Source organism: Pelodiscus sinensis, chromosome 2 (assembly GCF_052426305.1).
Source record: "Pelodiscus sinensis isolate ZL-2025 chromosome 2, ASM5242630v1, whole genome shotgun sequence".
Lineage (NCBI taxonomy): Eukaryota > Metazoa > Chordata > Testudines > Trionychidae > Pelodiscus > Pelodiscus sinensis.
This window is the reverse complement of record NC_143053.1, coordinates 191,772,467-191,791,887: the sequence shown is the minus strand read 5'-3', so window position 1 is coordinate 191,791,887 and position 19,421 is coordinate 191,772,467. Positions and strand designations below refer to the sequence as shown.

At 48.1% G+C, this 19,421-nt stretch overlaps 1 protein-coding gene across 6 annotated transcripts in view; it reads left to right on the top strand.

Annotated features, from left to right (window-relative positions):
• The first annotated feature begins 10,025 nt into the window (after window positions 1-10,025).
• Window positions 10,026-19,421, top strand: part of NR1D2 (nuclear receptor subfamily 1 group D member 2) — a 29,503-nt gene continuing 20,107 nt past the window's right edge. For 2 of the 6 annotated variants that reach the window (XM_075922053.2, XM_075922052.2), the window contains exons 1-2: window positions 10,026-10,417; window positions 18,219-18,476. In XM_075922053.2, the coding sequence (XP_075778168.2) occupies window positions 10,402-10,417; window positions 18,219-18,476 (274 nt within the window). In that variant the 5' untranslated portion in view covers window positions 10,026-10,401. Of the gene's footprint in view, window positions 10,418-18,218; window positions 18,477-18,641; window positions 18,908-19,421 lie in introns of those variants that run through there. The other 4 variants (XM_075922051.2, XM_014579145.4, XM_075922054.2 and 1 more) reach the window with 4 other exon arrangements.

Below are 19,421 nucleotides of genomic sequence, written 5' to 3'. Positions count from 1 at the left end.
ATGATGGTGTCTAAATTCACTATTGTCACTCAGGAAAGAGTTATTGTGGTCATTATGGATAGTTCTCTAAAAACATCTACTCGCTGTGCAGCAGCAGTCAAAAAAGTGAACAGAATGTTGGGAATCATTAAAGAAGGGCTAGAGAATAAGACAGAAAATATCATATTGCTGCTGTATAAATTCATGGTACACCCACATCTTGAATACTGCATGCAGGAATGGTTGCGCCATCTCAGAAAAGATATATTGGAATATGAAAAGTTTCAGGAAAGAGCAGCAAAAATGATTAGGTGTATGCAATAGCTTCCATATGAGGAGAGATTAATAAAACCGGGATTTTTCAGCTTGGAAAAGAGATAACAAAGGAGCATAACTCTATCACTGGATAATCTCCATCACTGGACATATTTAAGAGGAGGTTGGATAGACATCTATCAGGGATGATCTAGGCAATGCTTGGTCCTGCCGTGAGGGCAGGGGACTGGACTTGATGATCTCTTGAGGCCCCTGCTAGATCTAATGTTCTATGATTCTGTATGATAGATGTCTATAAAAACATGACTGTAAAGTAAATAAGAAAGTGTTAACTACTCCTCATAACAGAAAAACAAGGAGTCATCAAATGAAATTAATAGGCAACAGGTTTAAAAAAACAAAAGGAAGTATTTCTTCACATAATGCACAGTCAACATGTGGAACTCTTTGCTCACAGATGTTGTGAAAGCCAAGACTATAATAGGGCTCAAAATAGAACCAAATAAGTTCATATAACATAATGACTATTAGCAAGGATGGGCAGAGATGTTGTCTCTAGTGAAAGGCGATGGCTGATGATTATCTGTTCTGTTTATGTTCGCTGGGCATCTGGCATTGGCCACTGTCAGAAGACAGGATACTGGGCTAGATGCATCTTTAGTCTAATCCAATATGGCTGATCTTATGTTCTTAAACTCTGCTGAGGCAATATCTTTTACTGCATACAGATCTGTTGGTTAGAGAGTCAAGCTTTTGAGCTTACACACAGCTCTTCTTCAGGTCTGGGAAACTCAGAATGTTACAGACAAATATAAACTATCCAGTAAAGGATTTTATACCTTCCTGTGAAGCATCTGGTACTGAGCACTGTGAGACATAGATATGGGACTAAAGGGACTATCAAAAGAGCTATTTTTGAGTTATAATTCCTATTAGAATACTCATATTCTATATTTATCTCAAACTTCTTCCTAAAATGTTCTGGATACATACAGGGATGCAGTGGCAGGTAAAAGAGAAATGGGACCTCATTATTAAGGTTTTACTTCACTAAGAAGATAATGTGCAACAAAAATTAGAAAGGCTTCTAAATACAATTAGGCTGTGTCTAGACTAGCCACTTTTTCTGGAAAAGCAGTTGCTTTTCTGGAAAAACTTGCCAGCTGTCTACACTGGCCGCTTGAATTTCCGCAAAAGCACTGATGATCTCATAGAAGATTGTCAGTGCTTCTGAGGAAATACTATGCTGCTCCCGTTCGGGCAAAAGTCTTTTTCCAAAAAACTTTTGCACAAAAGGGCCAGTGTAGACAGCAGAGATTTGTTTTCCGCAAAAAAGCCCCGATCGTGAAAATGGCGATCGGGGCGTTTTTGCGGAAAAGCGCGTCTAGATTGGCCACGGACACTTTTCTGCAAAAAGTACTTTTGCGGAAAAGCGTCCTGACAATCTAGACGCGCTTTTCTGAAAATGCTTTTAACGGAAAACGTTTCCGTTAAAAGCATTTCCAGAAAATCATGCCAGTGTAGACGTAGCCTCAGAGAATAAGGCTAGGTCTACACTATCGGGTTTTATTGGAAAAAGCTATGCAAACTGCTCTCTGCAATTTGCGTAGCTTTTTCCAATTGTTTCTCTGGAAGAGGCTTTTCTGCCATTTGGCCCCGTCTAGATGGGGCCAAATGGCGGAAAAGCCTCCTCTTTCGGTGGAGCCCTTATTCCTCATGAAACAAGGAATACAGGGCACCCCGAAAGCATGCATTTGCTTTTCCGTGAAAAAAAGTGGAAGAGCAAATGCATTCCCTGGACACAGCGGTATCTGGTATCCTGGAAAACTCCTGCAGTGTAGACATAGCCTAAGAAAACAAGCAGTACAAGTGCTCTTGCAGGGACTGACCCAAAGCCCATTGGACTCAATGGAAAGATTCCTGTTGTCTACAATGGGACACTAACTCTAAGCTACATGATTAATTGAGGAAATCAATCGTGAGTATAGATCAGTTGTATTAGATCCCGTTATTGCCAGAAGCTGATTAATCTTATATTAAAATTAGCATGTTAGAAGTTTTGGCGGTTGTTGTTTTTTACTTCCATAGCCTTATTTACAGTTAGGACCCTACCAAATTCACAGCCATGAAAACCATGTCACAGACCATAAAATCTGGTTGCCCGTGTAAAATCTGGTCTTTTGTGTACTTTTACATATCAGTGAAATCCAATGCAGTTGTATGTACCATTACAGATTCCAGTTGTGATTATTAGCATGTTTCAGTATAAAAAACAGAACAGTTGTGAACTTGATAGGATTTATTGTTTGACACTTTACAGCAACAAATAATACTTGTGGCTCAACTTAGTGATTGATAGATTTGGGCATTCACAATGTTTTGTATTGTAGTGAAGTCAATTGGGAGCCTCCTGTAAGACAAGTGAAATTATTTTAAAGTGAGTGTCCAAAATCAATAAAAATGTGCATAGTCATTACTGAAGAAGATTGTCTGAAAGAATTTGGAAGCCAAATTTCACATTCTGATGGTGGCAAACTGTTTTACAAGCTGCAATGTTTTGTTAGATCACACACTGTGGTTCAGTGATGCTTAAACTAAGAAAACCATTGAAGAAGAAAGAGGGCTGCAAATATCGCATTGATGAGAAATGAAAAGGTTAAAAAAATTAATCTCTTTTTTAGAAGACCCATCACTTAGGTATAAGGCACTTGTAGATGCATTGATAATTGGAAAAACCTGATTACCCAAAGTTGTGCGAATTCATTCCATGGAACATACAAAATGTGGGTGGCTCACCAAATGTGAATAAGCTATGAAAGGACTACCTTCTAAAGGTTTCTGCTATACATTTTGAGGCGAGGAAGTCTCTAACTTATGTTAATCTTTTGCAATTATTATAAATTAGTTGATTGATGAGAAAGACAACTATGCACTGCATGTTCTGTTTGATTTTATTTCTGACAAGGCTGAAGATGTTCAGCAGAAAAGCCAACAACAGTGCCCACCAACTGTGTTCACATGGATGCTCTTAACTACAATACTGTTTCTCAAGTAATAATTAAAACCGTTTCAAAATACAGTGTAGACTTTGACAAAGTATATGCTTTCATAAGGGATGAAATCTCCCAAATCTGCTCTCCAGATGTAATTTCTCTTGTCAGTGAGCTGTGGAGATGTGATAAACTGGTCAGCTACATACAAAGATCTTTAAACACTGCCCTAGACATAAGCTTTGATAGAGACAGAACGTTGCAAACACAATTCAAATGACCGAAATAGGACAACAGCCACTTGTACTTCCCCCAGAGCCAGTAATTACTTGTTTAGATTTCTGATTTCAGGCTGTGCCACACCATGCAGCTCACCTGAACTACTATTCAGAGTTTATCTCAGAACAGTCAGCACTGGCATGGAAAATGTAGATTTTAGTAGAGTTTTCTACTCCTCTAAATGATGATCAGCTGAATGAGGAAGTTCAGTTTTTTTTGCCAAGAATACGACAGGATGATGGATTTAATCACTTGGTTCAAATCCTGACATGACACAATCCATGAAGCCTACAACAAAGTAATGGAGGTACAGTTCTGGGTTGAAGTGCAGTCAAATGAAAATCACTCTGATAATGCTGAGTTAAATGCGGGCGTTTTCTTGCATGGCAAAGAAGTTCAAACAATATTACTAGTATGGGGAAAAGTTAAGTAATGAAGAAAAAAACCCTCAAAAGTTTCCACAACCTGCAGCAGGTTTCCTAAAAGCTGTGCATATTTTTGACCCTGCACAAATATGTCTGTTGATGGTGGATTTAACCTTCCTTGATGCAGGTCCTAGCTTTGATACGTCTTGTAGGGTGGAAATTCTTCCTTATAAAAATATCGTGAAAGAAAAAGACTGTATGTACTTTGTCTGTACTACTGTTTTGTAATTCAGTGGAAGGCAGAATCCCGCATCTTTCAAGGCTAACTCGGCCACCAGCGAACTCTGTGGGTGCGGTGGTAGGTGTCTAAACACAGACATGTGTTTTCAGTGCAGACATGGAATCATGAAAGACATAGTTGCAGATTTCTTCATGCTCACATTCACCAATGACTCAGTTAGTAAAGAGTGTGATGTGTTAATGCTCATTTTTTCACAACAGTTTTTGAGTTACTATCAGACGATTAATGACATTTGAAACCAGAACTTTTTCCTTAACCTGCTTTTGTTAACTAAAAGATTTTATGTTTATATTTTTCCATTTTCAAATACTTATTCATGCATTGTTACAATATGGTGAAATTTAAGAATTAAATATATGAAACTGAAATTTTAAATTTTAAAAAATGCTATGACTGTGAAATATATGAACATGGACCATGAGGGTATGTCTACTCTACCCCGCTAGTTCGAACTAGCGGGGGTAATGTAGTCATCCGGAGTTGCAAATGAAGCCCGGGATTTGAATTTCCCGGGCTTCATTTGCATGAAGCCGGCCGGTGCCATTTTTAAATGCCGGCTAGTTCGGACCCCGTGCCGCGCGGCTACACGCGGCACGGACTAGCTAGTTCGGATTAGACTTCTAATCCGAAATAGCTGTACGCCTCGTGGAACACCTGTTACAAGCAGTTCCCCAGAGAAATACATACTGTCCGTGGTATAGACTGATTTTTTGCACCTGTTCCCATTTTTGGCTTGCTCTGTTGCCTGTTTTGAAAGGTTCTGTCCTGCACGAGGATCCACACCTTCATCATGAGGGTCAGGGTTATGTACTCACATTTGCAGATGCCCTGGCAGAAAATTAAGAGCTCCCATCTCACTCTCTTTTCAGACTAGATATAGGCCTTCAGGGCCAGACTATATTATAATGATACAGCCATAATCCTTCCTTCTCCTTCACCACTTCTGGGATCCTGGAAGTCCAGGAGGTAAGGGGCTTAATTTTATTATTTTAATTCATTTACTCTGCTGTATATTCTTGTAAGTTTACATTTTTTCTGTATCTCTGCTTTTTTCTTGTGCAGATTTGTGGTTGAAGTAAAGGTTTCTTTCTTTCTTTAATGTTCCTCTACAAACCAGTGATGGTAGCAGTCCAGATTTAGCAATGAGCACAATGCTAGGATGGGGTATATGAATCCCACACTGGTAAAGAAAGGGGCAAGGGGTTGCTCAGGACACAAAGCAACCCCCCGCTACCCTTGCTAGGCATGCTCACAGTGGACGCAGAATTCAAAAGGGAGCAGCTCAACTCAGTCTACGCAGACAGGGCAGGAGAGCAGTTGGATGTTGCAGCCTCCTGCAGAGAAGCTGCCAACGCTCCCAAAGGCCAGGATCAGACCCTACAGTCAAGCTGCAGCAGACCATTCAGCCATAGGGGACAACAGGTTAAGGACAACAACCAGCTTCAGATAGAAGGAGACAGACTGGGGAGTGATCTGAGAGAACTCCAAGGGGAACTGAAGACAGACTAGTAGTACCACAGAGGATCCAAAGCTGGAATAGCAAGTGGACCAGGGAGCAGCTCTTGGGACAACAATCTCGAGAATGCACATTTTGTATGATTGTTTCTTTGGGGACCCAGTGGAACAAGGAAGGCTGAGTTCTACCCCAACCACTGACTCTCACCACTAGCTGGTACAGCTACTGAATCCAGCCACTAGGTAAACAGCCATTGACTCTCACCACTGGGTGACACAGTCTGGGGCATCACCACCATATGGTATTGCTGGCCTTGGATTCAACCCCACCCATGGCATGTATAGAATGTGGTAATGTCCCGAGACTTGTTTAAAGGACTACTGTAATAGTGAGGGAACAACTGTAAAGAGAATCATGGATGTGGAAAAATTGCTGAAATGGATGCAAAAGAACCAGCAACAACAAGGGAAGACATTGCAAAAGATTGCAACCCAGCAACAACAGCAGTGGCCAATAGCAACAATACCAGCAACAGCTGGCTCAACACCAGGCACAGCAAGAGTGCCTGAACCAGGCAGTAGTGGCATCCAATGCTATAATGCCCAGGTGTGTAGGAGATGGCTCCACCTGCCAAGATGTCCATATGGCTCATGAAAATGGGCCTTGCAGATGACCTCAAGGCCTTTCTAGTGCCTTTTGAACAGATGGCTACTGTGGCATGTTGGTCATTAGAACAGTGGGCTCCACACCTGACCATCCCTGTGTAAGCTGTATATCAATGCTTGGGCCCGGTTGACGTACTGGAGTAGGCCAAAGTAAAAAGTGGCATACTTGACTCCCCACGTATCCTCCCTGAGATTTTCTGTCAGAGGCTTTGCCAGCAGAGATGCCTACCAAGAGCTCAACCTTGGGTAGTGGCTCAATGTTTGTGTGGGACCAATGCTGGAAAAGCAGACCAGAGTGCAAAGCGCAGAAGTGATCGTATTAGTGCCATTCACCCAGGTTCTTCCAGGCAGAGGAAATGAGTGGGTGAGGTGCCACAGACATCAATCCTGTCAGAGACCATGACCCTCACTGTGAACTACATGTCCAACGAGGATCTGGCCTCAACAAAACGGAAGTCCTGTATCCCTGGAAACAAGACTCTACCCCTTAGCGGAGGCGCCGTAGATCAAGATTGAGACCCACTAAATCAGCTGACACTGTAAGAAGTGCTCCTAGTTGGAGGGCATAATCTGACTGCAAAAGTGGAATGGGAGGAGGCCTGTGGTCCCTGAGAGGGGAATATATCCCATCCAGAAGGCCATTCCCCAAGAAATGAGCCAGACAACCGTGATGTCAAAGAGTCCGTGCTTCGAAGATGGGCAAGAGATACTTCAGGCAAGAGTGCTCCTTCATGGGCTGTAGTTATGAACAGGCATGGACGGTAGGCCCCTGAGATTAGAAAAAAGCCCATCCAAGCTTCTGCTGCCAATATGGGTTAACGGCATCCAAGCAATGGGCCTAAGGGATTGCAGATGTAGCCATTATCTGGATACATCTCGTAGATTCCTCTGACATGATGGGTGCTCCTATCTATCTCCACTGTATTCACAGTGATGTGTGGCCCTACTTAGTGACTGGAAATAGAGGCCCATACTGAAACTTGGTGAGTTGCCATAGCAATATCCAGGTGAGCTGACAGACTTGCAGGTCCTTGGGGCACGGTGTGGAGGGGCTAGTTCTGCTCTCCCATAAGGGGCAAGACCTCAGTTAGAAGGGGCAGGGCCGGGGTCAGGGTAGCTGACCTTCAACAGCGTCCAGACTGCATCCCCCCCAATGCCATCTGGAGTGCACCCCTTGGGCTCTGCAGTGCCCTGCGTGAGGCTCCACTGACGATTCAAAGATGCTACAGCAGTGGCGGTGGGAACCCTGGGAGCCTTTGAATCACTGGGCCCCAGGGCAGTTGTTCCTTTTGTCCCTGCCCTCTGTTGGCAGGCCTACAGCCACCTTGGTCTACCCTCTGATATTGGGGTGTACCTAGAAGTGGTTTGGGGAGCTCCTGGAGCAGAAATCACCCCACCGAAACTAACTGTGAGGGGTTTTGCCCACAAAAGCTTATGTTCCAATAAATCTGTTAGTCTATAAGGTGCCACAGGACTCCTCGTCACTTATCCATAGTATGGTAAAAGTCAGGCAAGAAAGCTGACTCAGCATCCTGCTAGCCCAGGGGAGGTAAACCGTGACCGGATATTGGAAAATGGGAACTTCATGCAGAAACAAAGGGAGAATCAAATACTGATTTGCGCTTGGGAGCAGATAGGGCAAGAGGATAGCACCCAACAGATCAAGCAGGGGCTCCCACTTTTAGCTCTGAAGTGAGTGGTTGCACCAAGTGACGAAGGATCCTCAAACTCACAAGACATTGTGACAACTGCTGGTACCCAAAAAGAGTTCAACAGGGAGCAGCTCAGCTCACTCTCCCAGGCAGAGCAGAAGAGCAGCTGGGTGTTATAGCTTCCTGCAGAGACGATATCAAGGGATCACTAGGCCAGGACCAGACCCTACATTCAAGCCATAGCAAACCCTTCAGACAAGAGAACTGTGGATGACAAATGACCATAGATAAGAGGAGACCTTCTAAAGAGTGGCCTCAGAGAACTCCAAGGAGGACTACAAGACAGACTAGAGGCATCAGCAGAGGTTCCAAAGCTGGGATAGGAAGTGGCCCATGGAGCAGGCATAGGGGCACCAATCTCCTTAGTCAAGGGTTTTGAATGATTGTTCTTTGGGTCCTGGATGGGATCCCAGTAGAGCAGGGAGAGCCTGAGTTCCCCTACCTCCTGGCCACTGACTCTTGCCATAACATACTGCAGACGGTGCGCAACCCATGGGGGGTCGCAGCGCTTGGATCCGGCCGGCTGCTTTTCCTGGCTTCCCAGCTTGGCGCCCGACATACACGTGGTGGGGGTGGGGGAGTATGCCCAAGAATTAAAAGGGCTGCTTCCTTTTATTTGTTTTGCTCAACCAAATTTGGTGGCCCCTGAGGGGGCGGGGGTCGCAAATGAAAAAAGGTTGCGCAGCACTGCTCCAGAGTGTTGCCACTAGGTGGTACTGCCTGACTGACTCAGACTTCCCTGACCACTGGCAAGCCCCCAGATGTCCACTTTCCCATGGTCCTTCTGGCCATGCAACCACATAGGATCCTCACTACTTAAAAAGAACAGGAGTGACGAATGGGTGATGGTGGCAGTAAGGGGAGGGAGTAAGTGGATTTATGTTAGGGTAGGTGGGTCACATAACTTATGAGCCTTTTCTGATTTATCAATCTACATGTAACTGGTGAGAGAACCAGGAATGATTGCACTGGGAAAAGTAAGTGCACTCTTGAAGTCCCAGCATTCACATTTGCTATTCACTTTGGGGCACTGCAGTGGGCAGGAGCACCCCTAGACGAGCTGCAGGCAACTGGCGTCCTAGGTGAAACGCACAATCGGCGCCCCCCCACCTCCAAAGCTCTCAATGGAAGTTTATCTTGGTGCCCTAGGCGGTCGCCTGTATTGACAGCCATCACTGGCAGTGGGGGGTAGTGACATGGTAGCAGATGACATAGCACTTAGCTTTCCTGTTCAGGTGCAAGTACCGTATTGTGTGTGCATGAACACAGGCTTTTTTGTGATGGAGTACTACCCTGCTGGTTGCAACACCTATGTGCTTATTGAGACTCTATTTGCTGTGCAACTGGGGCCTATTTTGACAACCTGATACAGGCAAAGGAAGGGAAAGGATCCAGCACTATTTATTTACCCATGACCGGGGACTGTGCTTTGAACACATCCCCTGCTCTTTCAATTATAATCAAGGGATGAGATTTCCTTTACTAGTCACGGGGAAGGGCAGAGTCCGCTGCACCCAGGCAGGGAGAAGGGGGCAGATGCTCTGGATGTGTGTTGTGCAAGCAGGCAGCAAGGGTGGAGTCCACCCTCAATTCTGCTCTCTCCTCCCCCGCGGCTGCCAGCACTCTGATTGCCGGTGCCGCCCCCTGTACTGACCTTCCCCCCCCAGCACACGCCGTGACCATACCTAACACGCGGGGGAAGGGGCGAGCAGGAGTGCAAGAAGCCCCCGCAGCCGCGCTGAGAGGGGCGGTCATGGCTGGAGGGGGAGGGGAGCGGACACCCCCCTTTGTTGGCGCCTGTGCACCCCACAGAAGCACGTGCTCCCCACCCAGGCACGTGTTCCCAGCCTGCGCTCCCCCCCCTCCTGTGGGGACCGCAGGGAAGTGTGTCACTGGGTAAAGGGGTAGCGTCAGGGAAGGGGGGAGGGGAGCAGCGGCAGGGGGAGGAGCTGCCCGCCTAGGGGGCGGAGAGGGGGCCCGCGCAGGGAGGGAGGAGGTGGAGGTGAGTCACATGGTCAGTGCCGCACTCTGTGACTCTCTGTCTCAACAGCTTTTGTTGTAAAGGGGAGGAAGCCAAGGAGCAAAGCAGCAGCAGCAGGAGCCAGCGCAGCAGGAAACCTCCCCGGCGAGGCTCTTTTGCTGCTGCTGCTTTGCAGACACGCACAGCCAGGGCTGGGGAAGACGCTCCCCCCCGGCAGTAAACAGCCGCGGTACTGGGCTGGCTGGCGGGGAGCCTGGGGACTTATGTAGAGGGACGGCGGCCGTGCCAGTGGCAGGGAGCAGAGGAGAGTCGGGGGGTTAGAGCGCGGCGCCCGCCGGGACATCCCCCAGTCGGGAGTTTCAGGGTCCTCGGTGCCATCTCGTCGGGGGAGGAAACTATGGAGGTCAATGCAGGTAAGAGACTCTTGCCAGGATGCGAGTGCGGGGCGCTGGGGGGGGGGGGAGGATGCTGCGAGTGCGGGGCACTGGGGGGGGGGGGCGCTGCGAATGCGGGGCGCTGGGGGGGGGCGCAGCGAGTGCGGGGCGCTGGGGGGCGCTGCGGGGGGAGGATGCTGCGAGTGCGGGGCACTGGGGGGGGGGGGGCTGCGAATGCGGGGCGCTGGGGGGGGGGGGCGCTGCGGGGGGAGGATGCTGCGAGTGCGGGGCGCTGCGGGGGGAGGATGCTGCGAGTGCGGGGCGCTGGGGAGGGGGCGCTGGGGGGTGCTGGGGGAGGGTGCTGTTATGGTCACTGGGGAGCTCTGTGGAGCTGGGGGTGCGTGCCCAGCGATCCCCATGTTAGTGTGGGCTGGGTGAGTGCCTGTTAGTGGCAGGGAGGTGACCGGGGACGAGGGCCCGGGAGGGGGCGGCTGTCACTGCCACGGAAGAGTTGCCACCCCGCCGTTGCTCCCGCTGGCCCGGGCGGGGGCTGCGCCCCGCCTGTGGAGGGTTTTGTGTCACCCCGCCCTGCGGCTGCTCTGGCCCCAGTTGTGTGGCTGTTGTTGGGGGGACCTGGCTTGCTGCGGCTGACACCCGCTCCCCCCCCTTCCCTGCGGATGCAGTGGCCGGTGCCTGCCCTGCCTCACATGGACCCGCTTGCCGAGGCATGTGTGCCTTCTGTTTACGTTCCGCGCTGCGTGCCCGCTCATTGGCCGTGCGGGGCCGTGACGCAACGATTGCATAATAGGGCCGGGGCGGGCTAGCAGGGCGGCTGCCGGCGCCGACACGTGAGGCGGACGCTGTTTTGGTGACCTACATTCACTGGGGTGACGGGACGGGGGCGCGCAGGGACACGTGGAGCGGAGGCGGCCCGAACGCTGCGGCGCTTCTAACCACGCCCACTGGAGGGCCGGGAGGCGGGGCTTTCAGCGTTCTGACCCCGCCCCCCCGGTGCTCGTGGTTCTTACCTCACCCTTCTGAAGCGGGAGGCACCGCTTGCAGGCGGGGAAGGGGTCGGGGAAGGGTCTCCCTTCGGGGGCGTGGTTAGAACCTTGGGACACGGAGGGCGTGGTTAGAATGCCTACAGAGTGGGGGGGGGGGATCTGTGTGTGCTGCCCTCTCAGGTACACCCAGTTTATATTACAGGGGTCTGGTGTGCCAGTGTTGGGGTGGTTGATCAGGGAGCCAGGAACAGAGCCTGGGGCAGGAGCAAGGTGCTGCTTTCCCACCTGTCTCTAGCCCCCCCCCCCTTCCCCAAACTGTGTAAAAGTGCTAGGCATAGGATTGCCACCTGTCCGGTTTTGAACCAGACAGTCCAGTATTTGAGCTTTCTGTTCGGGAAACACATTGAGAAAATATAAATGTCCAGTATTTTCTAAATAAGATGTAATGTAGATTGTGATGTAATGGCAAGTGTGTCTGGTATTTTTGTTGAAACCATCTGGCAACCCTAGCTAGGCAGGGTAATGAGACAGTAAGTGAAAAGTCAGGATGGGGGGGGGGAACGGAGATAGGTGCTTATATAAGACAAAGTCCCAAATATCAGAACGTTCCCTATAAAACTGAGATATCTGGCCATTCATCCTGGCACAGTGTTGGCCCCAGGGCGACAGCGTCACTAGCTCGTTGGAGCATAGCATGTTATATTCGTGTGCCTGCCCATGTGATTGGAATGAAGACACGTTTAAAATTCTTCTCACGTGGACACACTCTTGCAACAGCAGGGCTGTAACAGGTGGAAGAGGGGGGCAGGCTCGCCTTCGCTGATGACTGTGCTCACGTAATGAGCCCAGCAAGTCAGATGGTTGGACACGTCCAGCTTATATGTTACACAAAAGGATCTTGGGTCCCGCCTGAGTGTATGTGAATTAGAATGTCTGTCTGAGCTTTATCAAAAGGTTGAGGAAGGGCGGGGGAGTTCTAGCTTTACAAAAATAGCAAGAAAGTAATTTCCAAGTAAGGACACAGTGGCTTCTGCCTCCTCCCAACAATAAATTGAATGAAAAGGCTGGGTTTTATTATTTTGTATATAATAGCAGCTCATTATGTAACACATCCTGTGGCTCTAGTAGAAAAGATTGGGCAGTGCTTTATTTAACAAAATTAAATTGACTTTGGAAGGTTGCATTTGCTGTGCCAGCAGCTAAATAGCCCTTGTCGTGACTTGGCATCTAGAAATTATTTCAGCTAGAGCTGATCATGTGTTTTGCTATTTTCAAGACTGTTTCTTTGCCCTAGAATGGGAGGGTTCCCTTTTACTTGTACCTAAATGTCATCATTTTCTTCGAGGACATAACAGTTAACTTTCCTTCTCATGCCTAAAGTCCTCTCTATGATGTAAAAATTTAACAATGAAAATAGTTTTAATGACTTGGGGTACAAAGATCAAAGGAAAATATTGCAACAAGGCTAAAATAGAGATTGGTACGAAAATAGCATCTGGGTAGGCTGAAATCTTTGCAAAAAACAACCTCTGCTGAAATTTAAATAGAAGTGGAGTCATTAATAAGTTACATAACTTCTTGCTCCAAATACATGTTCACATATGTACTGGCGGTAGTATATTATTTGGAATTCTTAATTTCTTTCTAAATCCTTTATAGATATGACTAAAATGAGCATTCTGAAGTAGTTTCACATCACAATAGTTCAGTTTAGAATAAAATAAAATTGCTTGGTCTGTTAGCAAATTCTATTTTACGAAATTACGAAATTTGTCTGCTGCACTGACTCGTATGGAACAATATCAGGACCTGCTGCTTCTGGTTCTGTTTTCTGTATAGATTTTTTTTTTTCTTAAAGCAGATGTAACCTAGTACTTTGCAGTCAAATAGCAAAGAATATAATGGTAACCAGTAAGTCCCTAATATACAGAAGTAATATACCTAGTGGCTGCATCTAGACTGGCTTGATTTTGTGCAAAAGCGACTGATTTTGGGCAAACTCTTGCCGCCTGTCTACACTGGCTGCGAGTATTTGCCCAAGAACACTGACTTCGTAATGTACAAAATCAGTGGTTTTTGCGCTAATATTCTGATGCTCCCGCTCAGGGATAAGCCCTCTTGTGCAAGTATTCTTGCGCAGGAGGGCCAGTGTAGACAGGCAACGTTAATTTCTTGCGCAAGAAAGCCCGATGGCTAAAATGGCCATCGGAGCTTTCTTGCATAAGAGAGTGTCTGCACTGGCACGGATGCTTTTGCGCAAAAGCAAATCTTTTGTGCAAAGGCACATGCCAGTATAGACACTCTCTTGCACAAATACTTTTAACGGAAAAACTTATGTCACAGCTGTACACACATGTCGTAAAGGATCAGAGTTAGCAGATATCTACAATGCTAGAAAAAAATCAGAGAAAAAATTCCCCTCTGGGTTCTGGGTAGGGAAGCCCCTCCCTCAGGGGCAACTGGTGCCTGCACCTAACTGTCCCATAAGTCTTTCCTGAACCTCCCTACCTTCCGTCAGTGCCTCCTGCATCTTCCTGCTGCCCCCACCTCACACATCTCTGTTCCCCCTCACTCCCCTTATCCGCTGCAGCACGCCACAGCCCAGTGGTTCGCAGACCAGTGGTTGGGAACCACTGCTACAGAATGTGAGGATGAGTCTCTCTCTTTCACTTGCAGAGACGTGGCAGTTCCTATGGTAGTGGGGGCAGCTGCTTAGTGTTCCCCACTATAATTAAGGAAGGAAGTTTCCTCAGATTGTCATTTCACTTTCTCTGCTTGGGCTCACTCAGTCCCGTGGCTTAACCTCAGGTGAGCAGGACATCCATGGAACATGCTGATCTGTCCTGTGTATCGCAGGACACTTGGGCCATGTCTACAGTGGCATTAAGAATGTAAAGGGTTAACCAGATATCCATGAAGCATGCCCCTTACCTGCATGCTTATTAGGGTAACTGGTTAACTGGTGAGGGGATGCTCTTGCCTTGCCTGGCCTGACTGCTATATTCGTGTCAAACTACATTTTAAGCATAGACCAGCCCTGTATGGGTCCCCCCACTGGTTAATATGGGACTTGTGTAATAATTGAGTTCAGACTCTTTAGAGGACTCTGGTACTCAGCTTCCATTATGATAACATGGCTTGAGTCCAGAGCCAGCTCTCTCTCACACACAATGCATTGGAAACTTAGGCCTGGATGATCTGATAATTGTAGTATATATAGTTTATACAGGCAGTCCCCGACTTACGCGGATCCGACTTATGTCGGATCCGCACTTACGAGCGGGGCTTTCTCGCCCCGGAGCTCACAGGCAGCGATCCGCCACCTCGACCTCCGGGGTGAGAAAAGCTGCTCCCGGTGCCCCTGGTCTGCTGGAGACCGTCTCCAGCAGACCAGGGGCACCGTGAGCGAAGCCGCAGCAGCGGTGGGTTCCCGCGCTTCTGAGGCTTTGCCAGAGCAAAGCCTCAGAGGCGCGGCACCCCGCTGCCACTGTGGCTTTGCTCCCTGTGTCCTTGGTCTGCTGGGGGGGCGGCGCAGCTAGTGTACCCCCCCCCCCCCAGCAGACCAGGCTTTTGTTGCCGGACCCTGGGGCAGAGCAGCTGGGGCGCTGCCGGTTGGTCCCGCAGCGCCGCTCTGGGCACTACTGGACCAACCCGGCAGCACCCGAGCTGCTCTGCCCCAGGCGTCCTGATTCAGCCGCTGCTGGTCAGTTTCAGCAGTGGCTGAATCAGGACGCCTGGGGCAGAGCAGCTGGGGTGCTCCTGGGTTGGTCCAGTAGAGCCGAGGAGCAGTGCTACTGGAGCAACCCAGCAGTACCCCAGCTGCTCTGCCCCAGGCGTCCCCAAGTCAGTCGCTGCTGAAACTGACCAGTGCTGACTACAGGAAGGAAGCCCGAGGCAGAGTTGCTCTGCCCCAGGCTTCCTGGAATCAGCGCTGATCAGTTTCAGCAGCAGCTGACTTGGGGACGCTTGGGTTTCTTAAGTTGAATCTGTATGTAAGTCAGAACTGGCGGTCAGTTTCAACAGCGGCTGAATCTGGACGCCAGTTCCGACTTACATACAGATTCAACTTAAGAACAAACCTACAGTCCCTATCTTGTACGTAACCCGGGGACTGCCTGTAATAATACCCATACAGGAATGATTTCAAACAATATATCAACCTTGCATTTCAGGACTTGAAGAGAAATCCCTGTAAGGTGTGGACTGAAGTAAGCACTTGATAAGGACTTTCACCTGAGCGAAGTTTTGCTGAAGGACTAGATAGGGATGTTAACAATCCTAGGCTTATCGATTAATCGTGTCGACTACTCACATCGCCTCCCCCTTGCTGCCTCTGATACAGTGGGGGGGCAATAGGAGCCAGTGCTGGGGTGGGGAGAGGGATTAAAAGCCTGTTCCTCCCAGCACCAGCTCTGCCGAGCCTCCCCCACCACTGCTGCCTCTATCTGATAGAGGCAGCAGTGGGAGTAGGGGACTGGGGAGGCTGCCATGGGACAACCTCTGTCCCTGCCGCAGTGAAGAGGCTGCCTTGTAGTAGCAGCCCCTGTCTGGGGGTATGTCTACACTACCCCGCTAGTTCGAACTAGCGGGGGTAATGTAGTCATCCGCAGTTGCAAATGAAGCCCGGGATTTGAATTTCCCAGGCTTCATTTGCATGAAGCCGGCCGGCACTATTTTTAAATGCCGGCTAGTTCGAACCCCGTGCCGCACGGCTACACGTGGCACGGAGTAGCTAGTTCGGATTAGGCTTCGGATAAGCCTAATCCGAACTAGCTACTCCGTGCCGCGTGTAGCCACGCGGCACGGGGTTCGAACTAGCCGGCATTTAAAAATGGCGCCGTCCGGCTTCATGCAAATGAAGCACGGGAAATTCAAATCCCGGGCTTCATTTGCAACTGCGGATGACTACATTACCCCCGCTAGTTTGAACTAGCGGGGTAGTGTAGACATACCCTAAGGGGGTCTGAGTTCCCCAGTAGATAGAGGCTGCCCTGCATCCCTTGGGGCAGTCTCTGTCCTTGGAGAACTTTGACCTACCACAGAAAGGAGCTGTTGCCACCCTGCACTGCTGCCTCTGTATCAGAGGCAGCAGCGTGGGACAGCAGGCAGCCAGTCTGCGAGGAGGCTGGTTTTTAAATTGGCTCCCCTAGCAGACTGGCTCCTGCCTGGCCCTCCGCACTACTGCCTCTGACACAGAGGCAGCAGCGCAGGATGGCAGGGGGCTCCCCAGGAGTGGCATCAGGAGCACATTGGCTGCTGGCCCCACCCGAAGGGGACTACCAAATAGTTGTGTAACCACAAAAATGTCATGCGGTTACACAACTATTCAAATACCTGCTATCTAACATCCCTAGGACTAGGTAGAATATAAAAGCTCTTTACAGGGTGAATGGAAGATTTATGTTTGAATTTATTTTAATGTTTTTCTCAGCCGTGAAAAAGTAAAATAGGTCCAGTAAAGCTTCTACAACCATGCAAAGAGGTTCAATTCAGTTTACAAAAGCAATGGAATTCAGTTACTGTCTTTGGCTCTTGTACCAAGTATTGCAATTTGTATTGTATATAGGATCATTCAGTGTTCTAGGAATTGACACCAAGATATAATAGACCGGCATAGGATGGAGTGGAAGCATTTATTCTCAAATATGCTATAATTAACATAAGGCGGTATGACACAGGACCTGCTGTACGAAGTTAATCTGTTGAACAAGCATTCCTTTGTCATTTGTAGCTTTTGAAGCCTTAGCGACTTAAGGCATATGTATTATCGTATTCTAGTATGTAATGAATTATAACCTGAAGGGATCTTCCACAGCAATACAGAAGGAACAGAGGAGGAATTAAACACAGGTTTTAAATAGCTGGGCTTTTGCCAGTGAGCTTTTACACTTACTAATTTCAGTGTGAAATAGCAAATACTTTGTATATGGCTTTTAAAATATCAGGTCTTTGAAATGACAGCTGACTTGTTTCTCAAAAGAAAAAAATCATTGGTGTCCCTTCCAAGGCCCTTCCACTGGCATATAGCTTGGGGAACGGACCCTGTGGAAAACCAAATCAGTTTCCATGCTTAAAAGAGAGCAATAAGCAGCTGTCTCTAAAAGTATCTCAGCAGTTTAAGACTACACAGTCTTCCCCAGAGGTGGAAGTGCAGTGCCTTATAAAGAGCAACCCTGCAACTGAAGTAACTATATTTAAATGGGCTACAAAGAGTTTTAATGTCACAAGTTGTACTTAAGACAAAACCAGGCCAGGACCGAACTCCTTACTTTCGCACTCCTTCCCCTTTCTCCATTATTGTGTAGATCGTTGACTTCCTCCCTATCTCAGGCCTGCATCTTGGGAGTCATCTTTCACTTTTGTCCTTTTCCCCTAATATAGATGACCTCTGCTTCTATCTCCTTAATTCCTTTAAGATCCAGTCATTTCTCTCTGTCCAGTTTGCACCTGCTATGCTAAACTCCATTCAGAACACTGCTGCTGAGATCATGTTTTGATGGGTTTATATGCTCCCTGCTTTGAGTCCTTCCACTGACTCCCCCCCCAATCACCCACCATGTCAAATGCAAGCGTCTTGGGCTTGCTGTTGATCCCATTCATGCTCCCTAATCTTATTTTCCATTTTAGAAGGTCAAATATGAGGGCAAGAGAAAATTAGGTGGAAGTGGAGGTCAGTCTTGGAGAGCTAATGGAAGAAAATGAGCTTGGAAGAAGGGGTTTGAAGGACACATGGCATGCTGTGTGAGGTGGTGCTGGCTCAGGAAATGGATCACTTGCAAGATGTGTACAGTCATTTGCTATGTCATCACTACATTCTTTTCTTTCCCTTCCCCCAGGGGGTGTGATTGCTTACATCAGCTCGAGCTCAGCATCTAGCCCAGCCTCTTGTCACAGTGAGAGCTCAGAGAGCAGTTTCCAGTCATCCTCTTCACCTGTACCGTCTTCGCCAAACAGTTCCTCCTCTGAGAGCAGCTATAACAGTAGGAGCAGCGAGGGTTCTGATGGCGCATCAAAGAATGATTGGATGGACAGTGCCGTTAAAACAAGCCGGTCGAGTGCTGCTGGATTGACCAAGGGCCATGGTGGACTTACAAGTATGTATATTTTGGGGTATCATCGGGCAGATAAACATGCATGGTCATACTCCACTATCTCAGACTGGTGGTTGGTCTTACCTGGCCTATGGACATCCGCAGCCTGCATTCTGGAGACCATGATTTTCCCTCCATGCTTTAATCTCTTAACTTCCTTCCTTCTAGACAGCAGTAGCTATGGTGCTCATCTTCTGGCCAAGATGTTGAGCAAACAGCCTCTTGCTAAACAGAAGCCACAACTTCAGCCTGAATCAGCCGTCTTGCCAATCTTTTTTCAACCCCACTTCTTAAGCTCATGCTCATCACCTCTACTATGTGCCTGAGTTTTACTGATCCAGGATATGAAAGGCACTGATGCCATCCCAGATATGGAACTGCTTCCTCGCAGTGCCAAGTGGTGCCAACAGGCCATTTTGTCCTTTGGCCCACAAGTAAGTTTAAATGAAGAACTCTTAATTTTTTATAAACCCCCCCCAGCAGTTTTGAAATGATGTAAGTGCTAAAACAAAGGCTCTCTTTGTGCTCCCTTACCTGAAACCTGGCCAAATGTTGTTTTAAAAGACAATTTAGTCCACAGTCTCAAACTTAGCACATCTTTGCTCAAGCCATTGTTCAGGCACTCAGTTTTGTTCACCAGGATCTGCTCCCGACTTGCATGACTAAAAATATGTTCAGAACTTGTGCGCTAAGTTCCAGCTACAAGACATTTTGGCTGCATCTAGACTGGCAAGTTTTTCCGCAAAATCAGCTGCTTTTGTGGAAAAACTTGCCAGCTGTCTACACTGGCTGCTTGAATTTCTGCAAGAACACTGACTTCCTACCATCTGAAATCAGTGCTTCTTGTGGAAACACTATGCTGCTCCCGTTCGGGCAAAAGTCCCTTTTACGCAAAGCTTTTGCGCTAAAGGGGCAGTGTAGACAGCTCAGTTTTGTTTTGCGCAAAAA